A 27,234-nucleotide genomic window follows, 5' to 3' on the forward strand; every position below is an offset into this window, starting at 1 on the left:
GGGAGGGGGGGAGGGGAGGGGGTGGGAGGGGAAGGGGGGAGGGGGGAAGGGGGGAGGTGGAGGGAATGGGAGGGAGGGGGAGGGAGGGGGACCTCTCCTTTTCCCAGTACCCCTCTTTCCCCGTTGGGCCCGTCCTCGTAGGGTTTCCATTGTAACCGGGAGGGTAGTGGGGGGGAGGGAAGGGAGGGAGGAGGGAGGGAGGGGGGGAGGGGAGGGGGGAAGGTGGAGGGAGGGGGACCACCCCTTTTCCCAGTACCCCTCTTTCCCCTTTGGGTCCGTCCCCGTAGGGTTTCCATTGTAACCGGAAGGGGGGGAGGGAGGGTGGAAGGGTGGAGGGAGGGGGGGGGGGAGTGGGGAGGGAGTTGGGGAGGGGGGAGGGAGTGGGGATGAAGGAAGGGGAGGAAGGGGTTGAGGGGGGAAGGGGGACGGGGTCCCAAACCACCAAGCCCCCTCTGCAACGACCCCTGTTGTCCCCCTCCCACTTGCCCCGGTGGCCCACGAGCATAGGGGCCCCATGCTGATCTGTGTATGTTAAGTGACTTGCAATAAAAAACACAACTTTAAACAAGCATTGTGACGTCACAAGCTGAAGACCTTGAAAAAAAAAGGTTAAAAATAAAAAGATGTAAATTTGTAAAGAGCAGACACCCAATAGCAGCTGCTTGTCCATTGTGACAACACACGCTGAAGGGGGGGGGGGAAGGGGGGTCAGCTCGAGCTCATCTCACAGGGGCATTGTGACATCACACGCTGAAGACTAAATCCGCACCGCAGCGCCCCCCTGAAAAGGGGGGGGGCAGCGCTTTAAAACCTCTGTAACTTAAAAAATACGCGACCAAATTAAGTGAAAATATCACGGCCGAGCGAGCGCGAGATTGGCGATTGAGGCGGTGCGAAAACCGTGGCGCTACGGTGCGCCTTTTTTCCGCAATCGATGTTACGTACGGTTCAGGTCATTCCCAAAAATTTACACAAGATCTGAGTTTTAATAGTATACTAGAACAAGTGTGCCCGTTCAAAGCGGGCCCGTTGGGCCCGTCCCCACACCCCCCATTCTCTCCTCCCCCAGCCCCACTCTTACCCGTTGGGCCCGTCCTCCTGATCTGTGTATGTCAAGTGACCACTATATTTCCTAATCAGATGTGCAGCACTTTGGTCAACGTGGGTTGTTTTTAAATGTGCTATACAAATACTTGACTTGACTTGACTTGACTTGCAATAACAAAAAACAGCACTTTAAAACAATCCTGGAAACTTTTCGAAACAATGTTGGAAACAAGTAGCCGTCACAAGTTGAAGACCAAATCTGCACTGCAGCGCCCCCCTGAAAAGGGCGGGGGCAGCGCTTTAAAACCTCTGTAACTTAAAAATCACGCGACCAAAGTAAATGAAAATATCACGGCCGAGCGAGCGCGAGATTGGCGATTGAGGCGGTGCGAAAACCGTCGCGCTACGGTCCGCCTTTTTTCTGCAATCGATGTTACGTACGGTTCAGGTCATTCTCAAAAATATACACAAGATCTGAGTTTTAATAGTATACTAGAACAAGTGTGCCCGTTCAAAGCGGGCCCGTTGGGCCCGTCCCCACACCCCCCATTCTCTCCTCCACCAGCCCCACTCTTACCCGTTGGGGCCGTCCTCCTGATCTGTGTATGTCAAGTGACCACTATATTTCCTAATCAGATGTGCAGCACTCGTGGGTTGTTTTTAAATGTGCTATACAAATATAATTGACTTGACTTGACTTGACTTGACTTGACTTGCAATAACAAAAAACAGCACTTTAAAACAATCCTGGAAACTTCGAAACAATGTTGGAAACAATGTAGCCGTCACAAGCTGAAGACCAAATCTGCACTGCAGCGCCCCCCTGAAAAGGGGGGGGGCAGCGCTTTAAAACCTCTGTAACTTAAAAATCACGCGACCAAAGTAAATGAAAATATCACGGCCGAGCGAGCGCGAGATCGGCGATTGAGGCGGTGCAAAAACCGTCGCGCTACGGTCCGCCTTTTTTCCGCAATCGATGTTACGTACGGTTCAGGTCATTCTCAAAAAAATACACAAGATCTGAGTTTTAATATTATATAGATAGATATAGATAGATAGACTAGCACAAGTGTGCCCGTTGGGCCCGTCCTCGTAGGGTTTCCATTGTAACCGGGAGGAGGGGAGGGAGGAAAGGGGGAGGGAGGGAGGAGGGAGGTGTGGAGGGAGGAGGGGGAGGGGGAGGGAAGGGGGGAAGGGGGGGAGGGGGGAGGGAGAGGGGTAGGGGGGGAGGGGGAGGGAGGGGGGAGGGGAAGGGGGATGGAGGGGGACCTCCCCTTTTCCCAGTACCCCTCTTTCCCCGTTGTGCCTGTCCTCGTAGGGTTTCCATTGTAACCGGGAGGAGGGGAGGGAGGGAAGGGGAGGAGGGATGTGTGCAGGGAGGAGGGGAGGGGGAGGGAGGGGGGAGGGGAGGGGGAAGGGGGGACGGGGGAGGGAGAGGGGAAGGGAGGGAGGGGGAGGGAGGGGGACCTCCCCTTTTCCCAGTACCGCTCTTTCCCCGCTGTGCCTGTCCTCGTAGGGTTTCCATTGTAACCGGGAGGAGGGGAGGGAGGGAAGGGGAGGAGGGAGGTGTGGAGGGAGGAGGGGAGGGGGGAGGGAGTGGGGGAGGGGAGGGGAGGGGGGAAGGGGGGACGGGGGAGGGAGAGGGGAGGGAGGGAGGGGGGAGGGGAGGGGGGAAGTGGGGAGGGAGGGGGACCTCCCCTTTTCCCAGTAGCCCTCTTTCCCCGTTGGGCCCGTCCTCATAGGGTTTCCATTGTAACCGGGAGGAGGGGAGGCAGGGAAGGGAGGTAGGAGGGGAGGGGGAGGGAGGGGGGAGGGGAGGGGGAGGGAAGGGGGGAGGGGGAGGGGGGGGGGTGGGGAGGGAGGGGGAGGGAGGGGGGAGGGGAGGGGGAGGGAGGGGGACCTCCCCTTTTCCAAGTACCCCTCTTTCCCCGTTGGGCCCGTCTTCGTAGGGTTTCCATTGTAACCGGGAGGGGAGTGGGGGGGGGGGTAAGGGGAGGGAGGGAGGAGGGAGGTGTGGAGGGGGAGGGGAGGGGGAGGGAGGGGAGGGGGGAAGGGGGGAGGGTTGGGAGAGGGGTAGGGGGGGGGGGGGGGAGGGAGGGGGAGGGGAGGGGGCAAGTGGGGAGGGAGGGGGACCTCCCCTTTTCCCAGTAGCCCTCTTTCCCCGTTGGGCCCGTCCTCGTAGGGTTTCCATTGTAACCGGGAGGAGGGGAGGCAGGGAAGGGAGGGAGGGGGGGAGGGGTGGAGGGGAGGGAGGAAGGGGGGAGGGAGGGGAGGGAGGGTGGTAGGGGTGGTGGGGGAGTGAGGGGGAGGGGGACCTCCCCTTTTCCCAGTACCCCTCTTTCCCCGTTGGGCCCGTCTTCGTAGGGTTTCCATTGTAACCGGTAGGGGATTGGGGGGGGGGGGGTAAGGGGAGGGAGGGAGGAGGGAGGTGTGGAGGGTGAGGGAGGGGGAGGGGAGGGGAGAGGGGAGGGAGAGGGGTAGGGGGGGAGGGGGAGGGAGGGGGGAGGGGAGGGGGGAGGGGAGGGGGAAGGGAGAGGGGGAAGGGAGAGGGGGAGGGAGGGATGGAGGGGACGGGGGGAGTTAGGGGGGAGGGGTGAGGGAGGGTGGAGGGAGTTGGGGAGGGAGGAGGAGTTTTAGGAGGGAGTGGGGGTGGAGGTGGGAAGGAGGGGGGAGGAAGGGGTTGAGGGGGGAAGGGGGACCTCCCCTTTTCCCAGTACCCCTCTTTCCCCCCACCACCAAGCCCCCTCCGCAACGATCTCTCTCCCCCAGACACACTCTCAGTGTCTTTTCACAAAATTTCCGGTCACTAAGCTTCCAGTCTTAAGCTCAGGGGTGACCGAGCTTTTGCGGTTGCAGCTCCTAGACTGTGGAACAGCATCCCTCTCCCCATCAGAACTGCCCCCTCCATCCACTCCTTTAAGTCCAGGCTCAAAACCTATTTCTACTCCCTCGCGTTTGAGGCTCATTGAGGAGGTGCTGTGAACTGTTTGCGTGCCACTGTATGTTTCATTTTTTTCCTTAGTACCTAATCAGATGTACAGCACTTTGGTCAACGTGGGTTGTTTTTAAATGTGCTATACAAATAAAATTGACTTGACTTGACCAAGTGCTTCTCATAAAAAAATGTAAATTTGTAAAGAGTAGACACCCAATAGCAGCTGCTTGTCCATTGTGACGTCACACGCTGTTCGCAACAATGTTGCACCCATCTCACAGGGGCATTGTGACATCACAAGCTGAAGACCTTCAATAAATCCGCACCACAGCGCCCTCTATAAATTAGGGGGGGGGGGGGGAGCGCTTTAAAACCTCTGTAACTTAAAAAACATGCGACCGAATTAAATAAAAAATAATTTTCCAGCAGATAACCGCGTGGTGATTAAGGTGGTGCAAAAATCGTGGCGCTACGGTTCACCGTTTTGACAAAATCAGAGAAACCGTTGTTACGTGCATACAAGGTCAAACCCCAAAAAAATACACAAGATCTGAGTTTTAATAGTATACTAGCACAAGTGTGCCCGTTGGGCCCGTCCTCGTAGGGTTTCCATTGTAACCGGGAGGAGGGGAGGGAGGAAAGGGGGAGGGAGGGAGGAGGGGAGGGAGGAAAGGGGGAGGGAGGGAGGTGTGGAGGGAGGAGGGGAGGGGGAGGGAGGGGGGGAAGGGGGGGAGGGGGGAGGGAGAGGGGTAGGGGGGGAGGGGGAGGGAGGGGGGAGGGGAAGGGGGATGGAGGGGGACCTCCCCTTTTCCCAGTACCCCTCTTTCCCCGTTGTGCCTGTCCTCGTAGGGTTTCCATTGTAACCGGGAGGAGGGGAGGGAGGGAAGGGGAGGAGGGAGGTGTGCAGGGAGGAGGGGAGGGGGGGAGGGGAGGGGAGGGGGAAGGGGGGACGGGGGAGGGAGAGGGGAGGGAGGGGGGTAGGGAGGGAGGGGGACCTCCCCTTTTCCCAGTACCGCTCTTTCCCCGCTGTGCCTGTCCTCGTAGGGTTTCCATTGTAACCGGGAGGAGGGGAGGGAGGGAAGGGGAGGAAGGAGGTGTGGAGGGAGGAGGGGAGGGGGAGGGAGTGGGGGAGGGGAGGGGGGAAGGGGGGACGGGGGAGGGAGAGGGGAGGGAGGGGGGTAGGGAGGGAGGGGGAGGGAGGGGGACCTCCCCTTTTCCCAGTACCCCTCTTTCCCCGTTGGGCCCATCCTCGTAGGGTTTCCATTGTAACCGGGAGGAGGGGAGGGAGGGAAGGGGAGGGAGGGAGGAGGGAGGTGTGGAGGGAGGAGGGGAGGGGGGGAGGGGAGGGGGGAGGGGGGAGGGAGAGGGGAGGCGGGGTAGGGGGGGGGAGGGAGGGGGGAGGGAGGGAGGGGGGAGGGGAGGGGGGAAGTGGGGAGGGAGGGGGACCTCCCCTTTTCCCAGTAGCCCTCTTTCCACGTTGGGCCCATCCTCGTAGGGTTTCCATTGTAACCGGGAGGAGGGGAGGCAGGGAAGGGAGGTAGGAGGGGAGGGGGAGGGAGGGGGGGAGGGGAGGGGGGAGGGAAGGGGGGAGGGGGAGGGAGAGGGGAGGGAGGGGGGTAGGGGGGAGGGGGAGGGAGGGAGGGGGACCTCCCCTTTTCCAAGTACCCCTCTTTCCCCGTTGGGCCCGTCTTCGTAGGGTTTCCATTGTAACCGGGAGGGGAGTGGGGGGGGGTAAGGGGAGGGAGGGAGGAGGGAGGTGTGGAGGGGGAGGGGAGGGGGAGGGAGGGGAGGGGGGAAGGGGGGAGGGGAGGGAGAGGGGTAGGGGGGGAGGGGGAGGGAGGGGGAGGGGAGGGGGCAAGTGGGGAGGGAGGGGGACCTCCCCTTTTCCCAGTAGCCCTCTTTCCCCGTTGGGCCCGTCCTCGTAGGGTTTCCATTGTAACCGGGAGGAGGGGAGGGAGGGAGGGGGGAGGGGTGGAGGGGAGGGGGGAAGGGGGGAGGGAGGGGAGGGAGGGTGGTAGGGGTGGTGGGGGAGTGAGGGGGGGAGGGGAGGGGGGAGGGGGACCTCCCCTTTTCCCAGTACCCCTCTTTCCCCGTTGGGCCCGTCTTCGTAGGGTTTCCATTGTAACCGGTAGGGGATTGGGGGGGGGGTAAGGGGAGGGAGGGAGGAGGGAGGTGTGTAGGGTGAGGGAGGGGGGAGGGGAGGGGGGAAGGGGAGGGAGAGGGGTAGGGGGGAGGGGGAGGGAGGGGGAGGGAGGGGGAGGGAGGGGGAGGGAGGGGGAGGGGAGGGGGAAGGGAGAGGGGGAGGGAGGGATGGAGGGGACGGGGGGGAGTTAGGGGGGAGGGGTGAGGGAGGGTGGAGGGAGTTGGGGAGGGAGGAGGAGTTTTAGGAGGGAGTGGGGGTGGAGGTGGGAAGGAGGGGGGAGGAAGGGGTTGAGGGGGGAAGGGGGACCTCCCCTTTTCCCAGTACCCCTCTTTCCCCCCACCACCAAGCCCCCTCCGCAACGATCTCTCTCCCCCAGACACACTCTCAGTGTCTTTTCACAAAATTTCCGGTCACTAAGCTTCCGGTCTTAAGCTCAGGGGTGACCGAGCTTTTGCGGTTGCTGCTCCTAGACTGTGGAACAGCATCCCTCTCCCCATCAGAACTGCCCCCTCCATCCACTCCTTTAAGTCCAGGCTCAAAACCTATTTCTACTCCCTCGCGTTTGAGGCTCATTGAGGAGTTGCTGTGAACTGTTTGCGTGCCACTGTATGTTTCATTTTTTTCCTTAGTACCTAATCAGATGTACAGCACTTTGGTCAACGTGGGTTGTTTTTAAATGTGCTATACAAATAAAATTGACTTGACTTGACCAAGTGCTTCTCATAAAAAAATGTAAATTTGTAAAGAGTAGACACCCAATAGCAGCTGCTTGTCCATTGTGACGTCACACGCTGTTCGCAACAATGTTGCACCCATCTCACAGGGGCATTGTGACATCACAAGCTGAAGACCTTCAATAAATCCACAGCGCCCTCTATAAATTAGGGGGGGGGGGGGGAGCGCTTTAAAACCTCTGTAACTTAAAAAACATGCGACCGAATTAAATAAAAAATAATTTTCCAGCAGATAACCGCGTGGTGATTAAGGTGGTGCAAAAATCGTGGCGCTACGGTTCACCGTTTTGACAAAATCAGAGAAACCGTTGTTACGTGCATACAAGGTCAAACCCCAAAAAAATACACAAGATCTGAGTTTTAATAGTAGATAGATAGATAGATAGATAGATAGATAGATAGATAGATAGATAGATAGATAGATAGATAGATAGATAGATAGATAGATAGATAGATAGATAGATAGATAGATAGATAGATAGATAGATAGATAGATAGATAGATAGATAGATAGATAGATAGATAGATAGATAGATAGATAGATAGATAGATAGATAGATAGATAGATAGATAGATAGATAGATAGATAGATAGATAGATAGATAGATAGATAGATAGATAGATAGATAGATAGATAGATAGATAGATAGATAGATAGATAGATAGATAGATAGATAGATAGATAGATAGATAGATAGAGATAGATAGATAGATATAGATAGATAGATAGATAGATAGATAGATAGATAGATAAATAGATATAGATAGATAGATAGATAGATAGATGTTTCTATAAGACCCCTCTCATCCTTCTAAACTCCAGTGAATACAAGCCGTCTTTTCAATCTTTCCTCATATGACAGTCCCGCCATCCCAGGGATCAATCTCGTGAACCTACGCTGCACGGCCTCAATTACAAGGATGTCCTTCCTCAAATTAGGAGACCAAAACTGTACACAATACTCCAGATGTGGTCGTACCAGGGCCCTATACAACTGCAGAAGAACCTCTACTCCTATACTGAAATCCTCTCGTTATGAAGGCCAACATGCCATTAACTTTCTTCACTGCCTGCTGTACCTGCACGCCAACTTTCAGTGACTGGTGTGCAAGGACACCCAGGTCTCGCTGCACTTCCCCCAGTCTCGCTGCACTTCCAAGAGGTTCTCAGAGAGAACGTACAAACTCCATACAGACAGCACCCATAGTCAGGATCGAACCAGGGTCTCTAACGCTGTAAGCGCTGTGAGGTAGAAACTCTACCGCTGTGCCACCACGCCACCATCCGTTAAGGTTCTGGCCTATTCCTACTTCCAGTTCCCCCCCCTAGCCTGCTGCGTAACTTCAGCACTTTGTGTCGCTCTACTGGATATTCCCCATGTTCTATCCATTCCCCCTCTACGCTTTCTGCATTAAAACTAACATGTTTTCTCTCTCTCTCTCTCTCTCTCTCTCACTCTCCTAATGAAGGGCCTCAGATGTTACTTGACCTATTGTTTGAAGTATTTTTGGTTTTTATTGTGGATCCTCAGCAGTGCAGCCAAAGTGATTTCCTTTTCTTTCCTGCTTTTCACCATTACCTGTCCTCAGCAGGAAAATGATCCCCACTTTCCTTGCTGCACAAGTCAGTCATTCAAGTCCACGCGAGAACGTGGACTTCTGAACCGTATGAAAGCTACACCAGAACCCAATATCACATAACACCCATGTAGATGGGTAAACAGAAGTCATTAAGGAACAATCAACATTTTAGCTTTTCTAACAGAAGAACACTAAAGCCAAATGTTAATGCAGTGATATTCACATTCAGGACTCAAACTTGGTGGATAGCTCACACAATATAATTTAATATGTTTATCCTCTTGATCCTGAATAGACCTAGGCCGTAACTTAAAAATATTTAAGTGTGTTCAGACTCAAATCATCCGACATCTCCAAGTTTGAGGATGACACAAAGCTGGGTGAAAGTGTGAGCTGTGAGGAGACCTCTATGAGGCTGCAGGGTGACTTGGATAGGTTGGGTGAGTGGGCCGATGCATGGCAGATGCAGTATAATGTGGATAAATGTGAGGTTATCCACTTTGGTGGCAAGAACAAGGAGGAAGATTATTATCTGAATGGTGTCAGATGAGGCAAAGGGGAGGTGCAACAAGACCTGGGTGTCCTTGTACATCTGGCTCTGAAAGTAAGCATGCAGGTACAGCAGGCAGTGAAGAAAGCCAAGAGCATGTTGGCCTTCATAGCGAGAGGATTTGAGAGATAGGAGCAAGCAGGTCCTACTGCAGTTGTACAGGGCCCTGGTGAGACCGTGCCTGGAGTATTGTGTGCAGTTTTGGTCTCCTAATTTGAGGAAGGACATTCTTGCTATTGAGGGAGTGCAGCATAGGTTCACTAGGTTAATTCCCGGGATGGCGGGACTGACATATGATGAAGGAATGGGTCGCCTGTGCTTATATTCACTGGAACTTAGAAGGATGAGAGGGGATCTTGTAGAAACATAGAAAATTCTTAAGGGGTTGGTCAGGCTAGATGCATGAAAAATGTTCCCGATGTCGGGGGAGTCCAGAACCAGGGTTCACAGTTTAAGAATATGGGGTCGGCCATTTAGGACTGAGATGAGGAAAAACTTTTTCACCGAGTTGTACATCTGTGGAATTTGCCACGGAAGGCAGTGGAGGTCAATTCACTGGATGTTTTCAAGGGAGAGCTAGATTTAGCTCTTAGGGCTAACAGAATCAAAGGATATGGGGAAAAAGCAGGAATGGGGTACTGATTTTGCATAACCAGCCATGATCATATTGAATGGCGGTGTAAGCTCGAAGGGCCCACTCCTGCATCTATTTTCTATGTTTCATTCTAAATGGCCATTAAAATACTTCTAAAATGATCTGCAATCTTGCATATACTTACAGGGCACCACGAGCCACAAGTGCTTCAACATTATTGCTGTCTATTTCCAGAGCTTTGTTGTACTCATTCATGGCATCTACATGACGCCCTGCTTTAAAATAGTCCACCCCAGCTTTGACACTGTGGGAAATAAGCAAAAATTCAATTCAATGCAGGATCAGATATTTGTCAACATATTTCTTACCATGCTAAAATGTATGCAGATATATTTAATTTCAACAGCATTTTGTTGAATATTTTTTCACACAAGATTGTATATACATAAAACATCATGGCAAAGGCATCTAATTATTATTTTAAAACTACTTTATTGAGAATTTGAATTCATTTTTAAGATGTGGTTATTGGAGCTAGTCTTAGCCTAGTCTCTTTTAGAAAGAACAATCCTGTGTAAAATATTCTCTCCCTAAATTCCTGGAACTAGGATTCAGCTCCCCCTGAGCAACTGTATCCTTGACTTCCTCACCTATAGAACCTTTATCAGCAAGGACAGGCAACAAAACATCCTCCAGGATTATTTTCAACACCATTGCTCTGCAGGGATGCGTTTTCTTTTACTATACTCCCTGTAAACTCCAGACTGTGCAGCCAAATTCTACTCTAACTGCATTGACAAGTTTGTATTGATAGCATTGTAGTGAACCAGATGTAGTGGACCATAATTTGAACAATGGCAAGACAAAGTACAGGGATGAGATGGAGAACTACGCAACATGGTGTTAAAACAATGACCTCTCCCCCAGTGTCAACAAGACAATGGAGTTCATTGACTTCAAGAAATGGATGAGCACATCCCAAACAGCATCAATGGTGCCGAAGTGGAGATGGCTGAGAGCTTCAAGCTCTTGGGTATATCACCAATAATTTGTCCTAGTCAATCCATATTGATAAAATGAATGCATACCAATGCCTCTACTTCCTCACAAGACTAAGGGAATTCAGCATGTCTCCAATGACACTTGTACAGAGGTGCCTTAGAAAGCATCCTCTCGGTTGGTTTGGCAACTGCTCTGCCTAAGACTGGAAGTTGCAGATGCAACCCATTCACACAAAGTAGCCTACCCCCGAGTCGACTCTATCTACACCTCATCTCAAGGGAAAGAAAACACAATGTTGCTTACTTTTCCATATTTATGCTGCTAAAAAATAACGTATCTACACTTGGTTAAATATTAATATTGCGAATAATAATGGAAACATTCCAATTCATATATTAGGAATTGAACTCTATCTCAGTGCATCCGCACTCACACCGACTCTGAGATTATGGGGTAATACACTCCAACCAACCAAGCAGAAATATCTAGGATGACAATACTGTGTAGTGCCAAGGCATTCTGAACTTCCAGAAACGCCTTATCTTGGATCAAATGCTAAGCCAAGGCCCTGTTTACCCACACAAATGAATGCAAGAGAATCTGAAACTGTTCTGAAGTAATCCGACATCTCCTGGTCAATATTAATCCCTCAATCAATGCCTCGTATTAAATAGGCCAATCATGTTCACTTGCAGCTGTTTTGCACAAATTGGATTGCATATTCTCTAGAATGCACCTTGGTTACACCAATCGAGTTTGGTTCACTGTCAAATGTTTTTGGTATACTGGAGACACAAAAGATGAAAGTGTAGATTTGAGAGACTAACGTCCAAAATTAATCTCTTACTGGTTTTAACACATATCAATATCACCTTCACTCTTCATTAAGGCTTAATCTAGCATTCTTCACACACCATCAATAATTCTGGAATTTATCTTTTCGCATCTCCTTACTAATACTAGTGGAAGCAATTATTTAACCTACTAGCAACTGCCATACTCTTGTACTCAGCAATCTGGTGTCACAGAATCAGTTTTAACAATGCAAAAATCTTTCAAATGGCACAGGAAGTTACTGGATCAAGACCCATGAGTCTGAATAGGGTTGGAAAGTTTAAACCCAGTTAGCTTGCTGAGCGGCAAGATTTAGCAACAATTGTAAAGACGCTATCCCCTGCTCTTAATTTCTGTCTCTGCCACATCTGGTTAGTTTTGATACAGCATGAAAACAGGCCCTTCTGTTCATTGAGTCCATGCCAACCATCGATTATCTGTACACATTATCACTGCTACACACTGGGGGTAATTTACAGAAGCCAATTAACCTGTATCCTCTAGTTCTGCTCTCACTGGCCCTCCCCCAGACAGAACCGGTTAGAGTTCCACATGCCAACACATGGGTTTTCTCCACATTCCAAAGGTTTTGTGTAGGTTTGTAGGTTAATTGACTTCTGTAAATTCCCCCTAGTGTGTGGGATGAGAAAGTGGGATATCATGGAACTAGTGCGCTGGTGAGACGAAGTGTTGCATCTCTAAACTAAACCTGCCTATCAAACTCCACCCCCTCCCCCATATTCATCTATTGCCAGGCTTTGTCATCGTCTCTTCGAGCTTTCTTCCATGCCCTCCCCACCACAATCAGTCTGAAGAAGGGTGCCAAGCTGAAACATCACCTATCCAAAGTTCTCCAGAGATGCTGCTTGACCTGCTGTCACTCCAGCACCTGGTCCCTTTGTTTATCCACAGAACAGTTATACATATTTTAGAGAAACTTGGTTAAATTACCACAATTCATTTTCTGCCCTGATAGTTAACCAAATTGTCATCACGTACCACTTTAATGCCCAAGATGCCGACTGTTTCTTCCTTAAGGCTACAGCATAATCATCTTCGTTAAAATTTTTGCTGTTGAAGGAAGAAAAGATTCATCAAATTTCATAAAATTATGGTTTTACTATTTTGGAATTCAAGCAGCATTTGTAAGACTTGTTCACCAGTGTGAGTAAACTTTAAATAACTGAAGCATAAATCAACAAGATTAATATTTACTTATCATCAGTAAGTAGTCAATCAACAGTGAAAAATTATGATCAATCACTAATTTATCAACTATCATTTAGCATTAGAAACACTCCATGATCTGCTGAATATTTCTTGCATTTTTTTGTTTTGTTTCAGATTTCTAGCATTTATATTTTGTTGCAGGGATAGTATCATGGGTACGACAATGACGTATGATTTCACTTTTGCATCCAAGGCCACAACACAAATGAAGTCATTATTGACCTAAAGCAACAAACAAGTTGCAGTTATGTTAATGAAAAGCAAAATGTTATAAATTTCAAGTTCAAAAAGCTTCTAACAACCCACTGGATCATTCTTATCACAAGTTGGCTCTTGTCCAAAATTAAACCCATCAACAACACATTATTTAAATGGTATCTGTTCTACTTTCGTTTGACTTGAGTGTTATGTGCTGCTGATACTATAACTTTGTGCCACCGATCTAAAGCACTTTCATATCAGCAATATTGAATAACTCGCGTTTTTAAAAAGTTCAAAAAAAAATTCCCAACAGTACATACTTGCAAAAATGAAGCTTTCATCAGACAAGAGCTAAAATTAATAAATTTATCAACCAGAACAGTTGATGAATGGCTTAATCTATTCTGGTCTACAATCATTGAATTAATCCTGCTCCTATTTTCTTGTGTTCCTGTGTTGTAATAGTAGAGATCAGGGCAGAATCAGAGCAGCATGATGGGCAATAGTAATGGCCTGAAGAGGGAAAACATTCACTAAAGGTGGAGAGGAGCAAATCAAGCAGGAATATTATGACAGCTGGAAAAAGATTAGAAATAGGGCACATGTTCTTTTTCCCAGGTATTTGCAGGAGGAAGTGGAGTTGGGGAGGAGAAAAAGGGAATGTAGGTGGAGAACAATGGAAGGAAGCAATAAAAACGAAACAACATCTGTAATTAAAACTATGAGAATAGCAAGGTGTGATGGCAAAATCAAAGACTCGACCATGGATACACATTAAGAACCAGCTTGTGAACTCAGGGCATCGAGAGTATGGTGATTTGTAATCACCAAGGATGTGTGCTCAGTACAGAGATTCAGATAGGAAAGCAATTGTAGAATACAAATAGATAATTTATTGGAACAAAGTAATGTCAAACAAGGAATTTCTACAAACAACGGGGCACGGATGACAAAATTCACGTGGCCACTGAACTGGACAGAACTGGTGGTGGAAGTATCACTAGCCATGGAACTTTCAGTTCAGGAAACATGGTGTATTTGGAGAGGGTGCTATCACACATCGACCAAGTTTCTTTCAGATCAGTAGTACCAATTCAATAATGCGCAATGGACTCATGGATGGGAAAATACTTTTTCCACAGTGAATAACGAATTTGGAGGGAGATACACACAGCATGGAGATGGTGATGTGACAAGTGATACATTGTCAGAGTCCTCAGGATTAACATTGAGTGGATTTAGAAGGATGCAAATAGGGTTGGAAAGTTTAAACCCAGTTAGCTAGCTGAGCGGCAAGATTTACTGCCAGCTTAATAAGACATTTGGGAGTGGTGCTTATTAAGAAGCAGCAATTAAATAATACTTCTGGGAATTCCAACAGAGGCACGGTAGAAATCAAGCCCAGAAATACAGCAGCAGACTAGAAAGGAGGAAAATTAAAGAGTCCAGATTTGAATTCTTAATTAATCCAGAAATTTCATGTTTTGAAATATTAAATACAATCATTTCTATATATTCTTTATTTTGCCCTACTTCAATTCTTCAGCTGTTCATATTCCAACACACGCCTCTGCCATCTTCAAATCTGCATGCCTCTAACATGGCCTCATTTTATCCTTCAACCTCGAAATTTTCAACAATTATCAACAGCATTCTGCCACATTGCCTGATCTTCAACTACATATTTTAATTTTTTGCTTGTAAATCTCTCCACATCCTTCCTCAATTCTGGTTGAACAACCTTGACAATCTTTTTAATCCCAAATTTTGTTTTCTATTAGCACTATTTTTTATGGACCAATGGCAAGAGCAACATGATCTTGCTCTATAAACCACTTCTCTAAACCTCCGTTAAAATCTCTCTTCCATCAATAAATGCCTCCGCTACACTATCTTTAAAGGGGTTATAGGCAAATCTGACCTGTTTGTGAAGGAGACAAACTAAATATTTTGGTGATGCTGGGGACAAAGACAAAAATGTTGTCAATGAATTGAAAACAAATGTTTTTTGCAATCTGAATTGATTATTACATCAGACAATTCATCTTTTGAAACTCAGCCTCAAAATATTAATTCTGAACATATCACCTCTGTAAGCCTCTCATCAGAGACGATGATTCAATTTCACTAATCCCAAGTTTGCCCAATAAATATTCAACTGTTGATGGATTAGCAAATCCAAGAGTTTGGTGCAAAACTTTGTCATACGTTTCCATAAAATTACTATCCAGCGTTGCGTTCAGCCTGTGGTCAAGAAAACAAGTTATTTTTAAAAATGTAAATGCCAGAGCAGGAATCAGTTTACAAATGTTGCTTGACAGGGCCATTAAACACAAGGAGGAGCCGGCATGCTTTGTAACTTGGGTCAGTGCCGCAGGTGGCCGGTCGGGGACGAGCTGTCTGTCCGTGGGCGTGGGGAAGAGAGTGGAAGTTTTGTTGCCTCCATCACAGTGAGGGGGTGTTTGGAGTCACTGTGGTGGACGTTTGTGTTGGGGTTATGTGTCTTGTGTTCTTTTTTGTGTATGACTGCTATGTAATTTCGTTCGGTACCTTGGTACCAAATGACAAATAAAGTTGAACTCTGTTGTTGAACTGTTATTTGGATACATTGGGTATACAAGCAAAGAATTTCAATGTGCCTTGTCACATGTGGCAATAAAATATTCCATTCCATTGTACTCTTTAGGCCAGGAACGGGATACCAGACCAGAAACAATCTCAACGTTATCATCTTCTCCTATTTGATGAAATGAGAAGTAAATGACACATATTGAACTTAAATAAAGGAGTGCTTCTCTGTCAGAGATGTTGTCTTTTTGAAGAGATGTTTCAATCATAAATATCCTCATGGGTGGGTGGATTTAAAATTATCTTTATTAAACCACATGAAAGTACCTGTGTTTCAGAACAATTTCATATTTTTTGAAGTGCTTTGAGTAAAAGGTGCTATGTGAAATATGTTCTTAAATGGACATAAAACCATCCACATAACACAAGGCGGAAGAGTTTGAGTCAGGCAGGATGGATCACATTGGGCTATTATTATCGAGACTGCAATATGCGACATAATCTGAAAGCAGTAAATCGTACACAATCTGCAGAAATTGAATGTGAAAGCATAGCCACAACAGAAGGGAAGTTATTTATTTTCTGACAAAATAAAAATAGTTAATATTTCATGAAATCCGTCTCTGAAAGTTAAATGAACATTTTAAAATATTGTTAACTAAATATTATTTGTTAACTATTTCAGGCCAACCTTGACCAACCTGCAGCTTGTATCAAATTTTAAGCTGTTTAATGGGTGGCAGGCACAGTGATGTAGCGGGAGAGCTACTGCCTTACAGCGCCAGAAACCTGGGTTCCATCCTGACTATAGGTGCTTGTCTGTACGGAGTTTGTACATTCTCTCCGTGACCTGCGTGGGTTTTCTCGGAGAACTTTGGTTTCCTCCCACACTCCAAAGACGAACAGGTTTGTAGGTTAATTGGCTTGGTATAAATGTAAATTGTCCCTAGCGTGTGTAGGATAGTGTTGGTTTGCAGGGATCGCTGGTCGGTGCGGACTCGGTGGGCTGAAGGGCCTGTTTCCGCACTGTATCTCTAAACTAAACTGTTTCCATCTTAGCCATTCCCTTGGAGTCAAGGACGGTGGAGGTTTCCCCAACAGGAAAGTGAGAGGTAAATGACAAAGCAGATGTGAGAGGTCAAATATACTTCTTCAGCTTCAATTTCTTAGCTTCAAACTTCAACAATGACTTGTAGCTTAGTGTCTGAATATTAAGCTTCTCAAGCATCATCTGAGTATTGTAATTCAATGTCTGTGGTTCCAGCAATCTTGGTTATGGAGATGGGATGAGGTAAACTGAATAGTTGTCTATTTATTCTGCAAATTAGCTCCATTCCAACAGGGAAGTTATTAGAGGTACTATGCAGTACTGCAGATCGGCAGGGTAAGAGGTTTGGTGCTATGACATAGCTTTGATTGGTCCCAGCCTCCACTGGGATTGGTTTTTTGATTGTCATGTTGGACAGGATCACAATCTGCACAACACCAGGTGATATCCAAAGCATGGTAATAAATTTGTAGGCATTGCCAAATTTGAAAAAGATATTCCAGAATCCCTCTTGATTGATAGTCATACATTTTTGAGGCCAAAAAAAGGTCCAGGTATTGGTGATGCTCCTTGTGCTTTTCGTGCACTTATTGCAGAACGAAAACCATTTCCATTTTTGTTCTTGCTTGATGGAATTTGCATTGAGAGTCTGAGAGGTGGGAGCGGAGGAAGATCTTTCCAACTGTCTTCCCTGCAGTAGACAACAGGGTGATATTTCTGCAGTTCACACCACAAACATTCCTTTGCCATGTTAAAGTGTTAGGCAGAAATGTTGCCTACTCCAGATATCTCCTTGTCTTTCAACTGTCTTTTCATCCTGTTGCGCAATTGGGGAAGTGCCAACTGCCACAGACAGTTCACTGTCAGAGGAATCAAAGACAGGTGTCTTGATCGAGGCAACCTGTTTCACAGGATGGGTGGAAACACATAGATTCCAAGAAAATTACCCATAATTGCAATTTATCAGAAAGCGAAGCCGTGTCATCATCGCACGAGTCCAGAGACAGGAGTTAGAAAAGGGGACACTTTGTGTTGAATTATTTACTTTTTTTCCACAAACACAAATTCAGCGAGTGTGAATTTTATACCATATCTAAAATTTTGGGGTAGTAATTTGCGAATTCTGCAAGAACTAATTTCCATAACCCATATGGCCCTAACGCGAAGGTCGCCTGTACATGTCACCGGGCAAGTGATTGGATGTCCTTGTGCTCCTTGCTCAATGACTTAATCGAGCAGGTTGCAATATCCAGTTTGCGGATCTCTTACCACCTTCTCTGATGAAACAAGGTCACACTCCAAACATTTCACTGGGAAGAGCATGCCAATGGAGTTAGGTTTTTCTAATCCTTCATTGCAAATCGGCATTCCTGAAGATTGTGTCATTTCTAAGTCTGACATTGAAGTTACCATGGAGTATTAACTGGTTTCTATTTTAGACTAGCATCACGTCTACAAATTGTAATCACAAGAGTGCAGGTCTCGGGTGACAGTTTAGACACATAGAAACAGTTTAAAACACATAGAAATACATAGAACCATATGGAGAAACCAGCAATATAAGCTTGCTATTATTCAGTTTGACAGAAGGGAAAGATTAAATAAAGATTCTCACTGTAGCATTTTTTAGTACCTGTAGTACGTAGGAAGATCATCACTACTAATAACACCCAATTTCCAATGAGAAAGGCGAGACGGAAGAACCGAAGGGCGCAAAGTTACTGCAAGTCTTTCATGGTAACGATCAACATCTTTCACAACAACTGTAAAACAAATAATTTTAAAACAAATACACAGGTGAAAGTTACATTTCACCAATAAATTTTCAATAAGCATTCATATTAATCGTTGATACCTCTTACAAGATCTCCTACTTGAAAGTAAGACAAAGGGTCTTCGTGTTTTCCAAGTGATGGTACATCTCTCACAGGACAAAGTGCCTGTAACAACATTTTAAGCACTTAATCAACACGTTGTTCAATTTCCTTTTATGTAAAGTAAGAGCTGAGCAAGTTAGGATAGTTTGATTAAAATAATAGTTTGTGTACTTAAATATCTGGGCTGAGTCTTCAAATTTTTACATCTATCTGAAGAAAAATCAAGTAATTGCCATTTTCCTTATATAATCACAGGCCAGATAAGACCTAATTTAATAAAAATCATTATGTGGTGTCCATGCAATTAGAAGCCTTAGGATGACTGGAGTAATCCGTGTATTATAACTTAATGTTCAACTCATCAAATGAAATAAATGTACATAAATTTTATCACAAACCCTGTGATAGATTCCTTTATATCCCAAGTTATGTGTAAGATGAAAAAATTGAGGAAATGGATCCTATATGTGGGAATATTGGTATCTTCTCATCCCTGTCAAATATACACGTCCATTTATTCTTCAATACATCATCATTGCAATATTATGTTTTATAATACAAGGTGTACAAATCATAACCTTACAGTTATTTCCAAGGATTCAATGTCCCGTACAAGGTCCCCTCCAAGACAGATTAATGTTACAAAGAACCCAAATTCGCGAATCGATGCAACTCGTCCAATCACAATATCCCCACGTTCAATGTCACGGAAGAAGTACTGTCTTTTGTCCTCATTTGGAACCTCCATCAACTGTTCCAAAGGAGGCATAATTGCATAATAATCTGGGAAAAAAGGAAAACAAATTGAAATATTTAGGAATATTTATTTCTATATCACAAACCCATTAATTATACTTTTATCCCAAAGCAAATAAGGAGTGAAATAAGGAACATAATATTAATTCTAAAAAGTTACTTAATTTGAATAAAACTTCTAATGAGTTAGCAAAATGATTTTCTAAATTATTCATGATTTTCAATCTGACAAAGCAGAACTAATAAAAACTCATTACCAAGCATTTGAATTTTTGTAGTTCTGGAGAAATTCAACGAATAGCTTGCCTTTCTGTATGTACTTCACAGCAAATATAGTAATTTTGGAAGTGTGGTCAGCACTGTCCACGTAGGAAATGCATTAATTAATTTTCCCACAACAATAAACAGTCAGATGATCTGCCTTTGTTGCTGGCTCAGGAATAAAGATTGAACACATTCTGCAAATATGTATTTTGCATCGAACTAAGTAGCAGTGGGTTTGTCTGAAAATGGACACACCAAAGAGTGCATCACTCCCTCAGTACTCCAGACAAATATATGTCCTGTTTATGTATTCATACCTCTGAAATTGTATCTGAACCTACTAGAATCACTTCCCACACCAAAGTAATTTCAGAATGCTCTTAGACAGTCCCTAATTTACTTCAAGATATTTAAGTCAGACGTCGAGGACTAGATCTTCTTCCAACAGTTTTATCAGGAAATTTTGCTGGGTCTATGAGGAGGAAAGAAGGATCAAACTGTCAAAATAAAGTTGAGGGGAGAAATATTTTGTGTTTATTTAAATAATATGATATAGACTATTCTATCTATTATATTTACTTTTTTTCCCCTTCTCCCTAATGTGAGGAAATACCAAAAAGAAACAAAGCTCAGACAATTCTTGTATACAAATCACCTTCTGTATCTTCGTCATTCAGTTCAGTGCTAGGAGTTGATTTCCACGATGGCGCAAACAGAAGATCTGCTTTTCTTGCGATGAATTGCTGTATACCAGTATTATCAATTATTCTATCCTTTCTGCAAAACAAGAGTGTTTTATATCACAATTAATTATGTGCATTTTGATACTGCCCATACAAGCATCATTAAAAATTTGCATATGATGACATTGAGCAGATTAACGTATTTCATCCCAAAGTTTATGAATTTGTACGCAAAAAAATATAAAAGCTTAATCAAAGGCATTAAATATGCTGCTCTACATTGATGAAATAGTGATCACTTAACATGTGGAGTATTTTGTATTTCCAGCCTATAAAATAGTTTAAGGCAAAAGGGAATGCACTGTACTTTACTCAAATTCACTCGGATATTGATCATGTTAAAGATATTGTAAAAATTCACCATTTCGTTCAATTATCCAAATGAAGATGAAAACAGTACTTTTCACAAGAATATAAATTGGAGCAAGATTCTGGAAGAATTAAATTTATCATAATATATCTTTTTAAAACTATTAACAAAATCCCAAAGACATCCTGTTCTAACTGCAGAAGGACAATGTCAGCTGTCCCAAAGATCATTCAATGCATATAGTCTATTTCTATTCCATACATCACAAATAAAGTGATGTATAATCTAAACTACTTCAAATATATCTCCAGGCCGGACGGATTCCTTTTCATAAATATGGCCTGGCAACAAAGATAAAAAAACCCAGCCGCTTGTGAAAATCAGATACGGTCAAGAGATTGTCAGTCTTGGTATGACATCATATTTTCTGTATTTCCTGACAACATAGGATGCCGTGATGGCCCACTGAGTTCACGTTAACTCATAAAACAATTATTCTTGGAACAGCAGAATGATAATGACACCTCTATCAAACTATTTATCTTCAACACCATAATTCCAACCAAACTCCTGAACCTAGGACTCAGCACACCACGCTGCAACTGGATACAAAAGGTTGAAAGCATGTCCTAACAGTTTCAAAAACTGCTGCTACCCTGCTGTTATCGTACTCTTGAATTGACCTCTCATATGGCAGTGGTGAATTCACGAACTCCTGTTTGACTTTGTGGCAGCTCCTGCTCTTTTTTTTTTAACTCTGTACTTTCTCTGTAACACTATAATCTGCATTCTGATTATTTTCTCATTTGCAGTACCTGATGTTTGCCTGGACAGCAGCATCTGTGACATAATGGACCAACAGTTATCCCTGTAATCTACATTCCCATGAACACCCACATGTCTATCCCTGAGGTCAGAATTGAATCCAGGTAACTAGAGCTGTGAAACAGCAGGTTCACTTGCACCTCCTCCAACCTCATCACTTGTATCCGCTGTTCCAGGTGTGGACTCCTATATATCAGCGAGACAAGTGCAGGCTCTGCGATCGTTTCACTGAACACCTCCACTCAGTCTGCCTAGGCCCACGTGATCTCCCGGTTGCCAAACACTTTAACTCCCCCTCCCATTCCCACATTAACCTTTCTGTCCTGGGCCTCTTCCATTTCAGAGTGAGGCCCAATGCAAATCGGCAGAACAGCACCTCACATTTTGCTTGGGCAGCTTACAACCCAGCGGTATGAATATTGATTTTACAAACTTCAAGTAAGTCTAGCTTTGCCTCTCACTCCGTCCCTCCCCCTTCCTAGTTCTCCAACTAGTTTCACTGTCCTCCTGATTAAATTTTACTGATTGTATGTCTCGTTGTCACTTTCTCCATAGCTAACAATAAACCATTCTACATTTTCCTTTATCATCGTCCCCTTTGATCTGTCATTTTCACAGCTTACCCTTCCATATGTTTATGTCTCCCTCTCCCCTGATTCTCAGTCTGAAGAAGGGTCTCGGCCTGAAATGTCACCCATTCTTTCTCTCCAAAGATGCTGCCTGTCCTGCTGAGTTACTCCAACATTTTGTGTCTATCTTCAATGTAAACCAGCATCTGCAGTTCCTTCCTGTACAACAGCTCTACTAGCTGTGTCAATATTGTACCTAAATGATTCAAGAAAATCTGCATTGTAGCAGACAGATTTATCATTGATTTCATTTTTCTCTCGGAATGTTGTACGTTTTTTAATTCCTTCTTTCTACGTTTGCCTAAATTCAAACTGCTCTGCCTCACAATAAAACTGTATCACCAGCCAAGGGAACAACTGAATATAATGTGCAACCAAAGAATAAGTGCCAGAAAGGAGTTTCAATAGACTGTTAGCATGAAGAAATGTACAATATGCCAGTAGATTCCTGACATGTATAATTGCTAAAGTCTGAAGAGGGGTCTTGACCCGAAACATCACCCATTCCTTCTCTCCAACCCATTCCTTCTCTCCAGAGATTCTGCCTGTCCCGCTGTTACTCCAGCATTTTGTGTCTACCTTCGATTTCAACCAGCATCTGCAGTTCTTTCCTACACATTGGTAAAGTCATAAGGTCTTTAATGACTTTGTGCACTTATAAAATTGTTGTGATTTGAAAAATTAAACTCTTGGCAGGCTGACTTGGTTCTGGTCCGTTAAGACTATTCTTATTTAACAGTTAATCAAGGAACTGTTTTACTCTCAACTGAATGACACAGTACATGCTAACCTCACATCAGAAATTGCCATTCCAAACTGTTGCTACCACTTATCCAACACCAGGTTCCTCATGTCCTTCCAAACAACTCCTTAAGACAACTTGAAAAGCAAATTAAAAACACATGATTCTGAAATAGAGAGAGAAAATACTGAAATACTTAGTTCAAACAGCATCTGCGAAAAGAGAAACAGTTAATGTTTCAGGTCATGACCTTTCTTCTAAACATGAACCTGAAACTCTGTTTCGGTCTCTATGGATGTTGCCATATGTGCTGAGTATGCCAGCATTTTCTCTTTTCATTTGGAGAATCTCGTCACTTCTTCACAAAATACTCTATATCATATCATATCATATCATATATATACAGCCGGAAATAGGCCTTTTCGGCCCACCAAGTCCGTGCCGCCCAGCGATCCCCGTACATTAACACTATCCTACACCCACTAGGGACAATTTTTACATTTACCCAGCCAATTAACCTACATACCTGTACGTCTTTGGAATTATCTATCATTTTGCATCACTTCACCTGAAGCTATCAAATTGCTTATCTGCTTCTGGCAAAACACAAAGCACACCTTGTATTATTCTGACTGTGGTGCTGTGCTTTCAAGCTATCAAGCTGTGATCAACTGAGAAAATCCAAACCATTATCCTCCCTAGTTTCAAATGCAGCTTTAGCAAAATCATTAATAACTCGAGTCCAATTCAATCAAGCTTCCGATCTATGTTTTCCCCTTCGCCCACAAGATACTACATGTATCTCGGTTCAAAGCGCTTTGAGCTTCTGGTAAGGCCCTATATAAAATAAATGCTTATTATTATATTATAACTCTTGCTCAAACGTCACTTTCGCACTCAATAATTCCAGATATGACTGATTAAAAATTGATCCATTTGTCCTCATCTTTCACAAATGTATTCGCCAAAAAGTACAGCAACCCAAGTTTTCCTACAAATTGCATGAGCTGAGCTTGAAAACTACAAGTTAAAGTGCTACATTTGAATTTTAAGCTCTTTATGGTTTCACCTCTTCACTCTACTGTAACATAGAAAGATAGATAGAAAATAGGTGCAGGAGTACGCCATTCGGCCCTTCGGGCCAGCACCGCCATTCAATATGATCATGGCTGATCATCCCAAATCAGTACCGTTTCCCCATATCCCTTAGCCCTATGAGCTAAATCTTACTCTCTCTTGAAAACATCCAGTGAATTGGCATCCACTGCCTTCTGTGACAGAGAATTCCACAGATTCACAACTCTCTGGGTGAAGAAGTTTTTCTTCATCTCAGTCCTAAATGACCTACCCCTTATTCTTAAACTGTGATCCCCGGTTCTGGACTCCAACATCGGGAACATTTTTCTGGCATCTACCCTGTCCAATCCTCTACGAATTTTAAATGTTTCTATAAGATCCCCTCTCATCCTTATAAATTCCAGTGACTACAAGCCCAGTCGGCCCATTCTTTCATCATACGTCAGTCCCGCCATCCCGGGAATTAACCTGGTGAACCTAAGCTGCACTCCCTCAATAGCAATAATGTCCTTCTTCAAATTAGGAGACCACAATTGCACACAATACTACAGGTGTGGTCTCACCAGGGCCCTGTACAACAGCAGTAGGACCTCCTTGCTCCTAAACTCAAATCCTCTTGCAATGAAGGCCAACATGCCATTGGCTTTCTTCACTGCCTGCTGTATCTGCAAGCTTACTTTCTGTGATTGATGTACAAGCACACCCAGGTCTCGTTGCACCTCCCCTTCTCCTATTCTGATGATGAAAGAATGCGTCGACTGGGCTTGTATTCACTGGAATTTAGAAGGATGAGAGGGGATCAGATAATCTGCCCTCCTCTTCTTGCCACCAAAGTGGATAACCTCATCTGCCATACTTCTGCCCATTCACCCAACCTATCCAAAACACCCTGCAGCCTCATAACATCCTCTTCACAGCTCACGCTGCCACCCAACTTTTTGTCATCTGAAAACTTAGATGTCACATTTAATTCCCTTGTCTAAATCGTTGATATAGATTGTAAACAACTGGGGTCCCAGCACCCCACTAGTCGCTAACATCCTAATCCCTGGAAAAGGTACCAAATTCCAGAGGTCCAACCAAATTCCTCTGGATCAATCCAACTCTGGTCATGGTCCATACCATAGCCTTGACCTCACAAATTGTTTTTTCTTCAAATTCTCCACTTTTAAGATCCAACTTCAAACATCATGATTTCATTCATATTTCCAGCCACTCTATTTTTGTCTCTGTATTCATGTTTTCATTACACCTCTTTGATGGTTTGAGATATTTATCACATTTGTATAAATCCAAGTTATTAAAATTTGTCAATTTAAACTAGGTCAAATGAATGAAAACTAGCTTCTGCTGGAAATAATCTACTTCTGCACCTAACAATAAAAGGGAAAACAAATCTGAGAAGATAAAAAACCAGAAAAGCACAACTAAGCGAAGTAGATTGATGGCTTAAGTAAACTGACAGATGTGAACATGTCTTGGTGACAATTAAATTTGGACAGCAGAGTTTTAGATCAGTTTGAGTCAATGGTAATTGGTAGACAGCTGCAATATCACTGAGATTATCAAGATTGAAGGTGCAAGGATATGAAACAGGATTCCAAATGCTGATGGGTTGACCCAGCATATAAATAATTTATGATTCAGACACAAGTGCAGGAAGTGAATGCCAATGTTGCAAAGATGTGAAATGAAATGTTTGGCAGTCTCCCGAAATAAGACCATGTAAATGTCAAGAACTGCAGACATATTGAGAAGGATGACAAGTAATAATGCATCACAATTACAGTAAGATATGTCTTTCCAATAACTTTTATGAGGAAAAGTAAGTGGGACTGCACAGAGATTTTAAAAAGATTTGTAGTCACATAACTCTTTTAGTTGGTGGAGCCGAGGTTCTCATGGATCATAAAACAAAATCACAACACTGACTGTAAATCCTAATGGTGGATGCCAATTTTACTTGGATTCAGTCACCCATCAAGCTTGCTGGCTCACCATCCTCTAACCTGTGTTGCCTTGACATTACATCTTTTCTAGAACTGTATCACAAGATACAAACCACCATAATATGACTGCTAAACATTGAGGAATTGAATTACAATTCATCAGTAAATACATTCTGGCCTACATCAGCAAAACTAGTGAAGCGGCTTACTTTTCGTTAATATATTCTGCAGTTTAAAAAAATTATAAAATAAAGTACTTCAGAGTGACTTTCGTTAATTTTGCAGCAATATGTCGACGTGCAAAACAAATCCGAAAACTGGCCAAAAAGTTGCGTGACCGTGACTTCAAAAATTTAAATCCACAGGAAATAAACACGCACGCACGCACGCAAACAAGCAAGAGGCCTAACGGGAATCTTTGGGTTCGATGGTTTAATACGTGGCATTTTTTTTACAACGACTGAATTATCCACGACGCGGGGCTGTCTGTGGTGCTGCTGGTTAAAGAAGCCGTGTTGATGCTGAAGCCCAACTAAACGGATACCGTTTACCTGTGATGCAGCGCTGTTTTCAAGAACTCGGCCGAAACGCTTTGAATGTCTGGGTTCTCATATTGCTCACTTTTCAAAAGGGATAACAAGGCGGGCCCGTGATAACCCACCGCCTGGTGCATGAGATCCCTGTTCATATTCAGCATCAAATCTAACTGGCACTGAGCAGCCGGCGCCGCATGCAGCTCCGCGCTGTGCTGCCACGGTGCGGGCGCGACGCGACGGCCAAGGCCCGGCCAGCGGTTCGCAACGCCACCGCGCCTGCGCAACCGTCGCCGCCGCTGCTGCTCGGCGCCCATTACGCATGCGCGCAGCAACCTTCCAGCCATTGGAGACGAGACACAAAATACCAAAGATACTAGAGGAGCAAGATGAACCACTCCGTCGAAATCGCCTCTACTGACGTGTCGTACGCAAAGCAGTCCGCCATTTTAGTATGCAAAACCCGCCGCTCGCCATGTAATCAGTGTTGTGAGGGAACAGTATGTGTGATGATACCATTAAAATGCAGAAAATATCTCATCTATCAACTCACATTTTTTTGTTATTTTTATTTTTTAATGTTTTCCCCCTGCTTAATTTCTCTGATTTTATTATTTCTTACTGTTTCTGCCCATTTCCCTCCCATCCTTCCTCCCCAGTCCCCTCTTTTGTGCTCAAACACACACTCTACACAAATTTAACATTATATATAGTTCCTTCTCATGGATCCTCATATTCCTTCTCATGGCTCAGAAGCAACTTTGATTTAAAGCAGCACTCTATTTCTCTCTTCGTCATATTTTTCACGTGATGTACATAATCATAAAGGCGATTCGACCTTTATGGTTTATGTGGGCAGTTAATTCCACAGATTTACAATTCTCTGACTGAAAAAGTTTTTCCTCATCTCCGCTCTCAATGGCCTACCCCTTACTCTTAAACTGTGGTCCCTGGTTCTGGACTCCCCCAACATTGGGAACATGTTTCCTGCCTCTAACGTGTCCCACCCCTTAATAATCTTATATGTTCCGATAAGATCCCTTCTCATCCTTCTAAATTCC

The 27,234-nt window shown here is 44.8% G+C and overlaps 1 protein-coding gene across 4 annotated transcripts in view; it reads right to left on the reverse strand.

Moving 5' to 3' along the window:
• Positions 1-26,457, reverse strand: part of ttc14 (tetratricopeptide repeat domain 14) — a 47,349-nt gene extending 20,892 nt beyond the window's left edge. For 3 of the 4 annotated variants that reach the window (XR_013547995.1, XM_078410222.1, XM_078410223.1), the window contains exons 1-8: positions 26,192-26,457; positions 20,021-20,142; positions 18,929-19,128; positions 18,324-18,408; positions 18,102-18,231; positions 14,941-15,096; positions 12,421-12,492; positions 9,770-9,889 (exon numbers count right to left, since the gene is read on the reverse strand). Coding sequence is in view for 3 of the 4 variants with exons in the window: in XM_078410222.1 (XP_078266348.1) it covers positions 9,770-9,889; positions 12,421-12,492; positions 14,941-15,096; positions 18,102-18,231; positions 18,324-18,408; positions 18,929-19,128; positions 20,021-20,142; positions 26,192-26,337 (1,031 nt within the window). In the remaining variant the exon portion in view is untranslated. The remainder of the gene's footprint in view (positions 1-9,769; positions 9,890-12,420; positions 12,493-14,940; positions 15,097-18,101; positions 18,232-18,323; positions 18,409-18,928; positions 19,129-20,020; positions 20,143-26,191) is intronic. The other variant, XM_078410221.1, reaches the window with a different exon arrangement.
• Positions 26,458-27,234: the final 777 nt, after the last annotated feature.

Source organism: Rhinoraja longicauda, chromosome 13 (genome assembly GCF_053455715.1).
Source record: "Rhinoraja longicauda isolate Sanriku21f chromosome 13, sRhiLon1.1, whole genome shotgun sequence".
In the NCBI taxonomy this organism is placed as follows: Eukaryota; Metazoa; Chordata; class Chondrichthyes; order Rajiformes; family Arhynchobatidae; genus Rhinoraja; species Rhinoraja longicauda.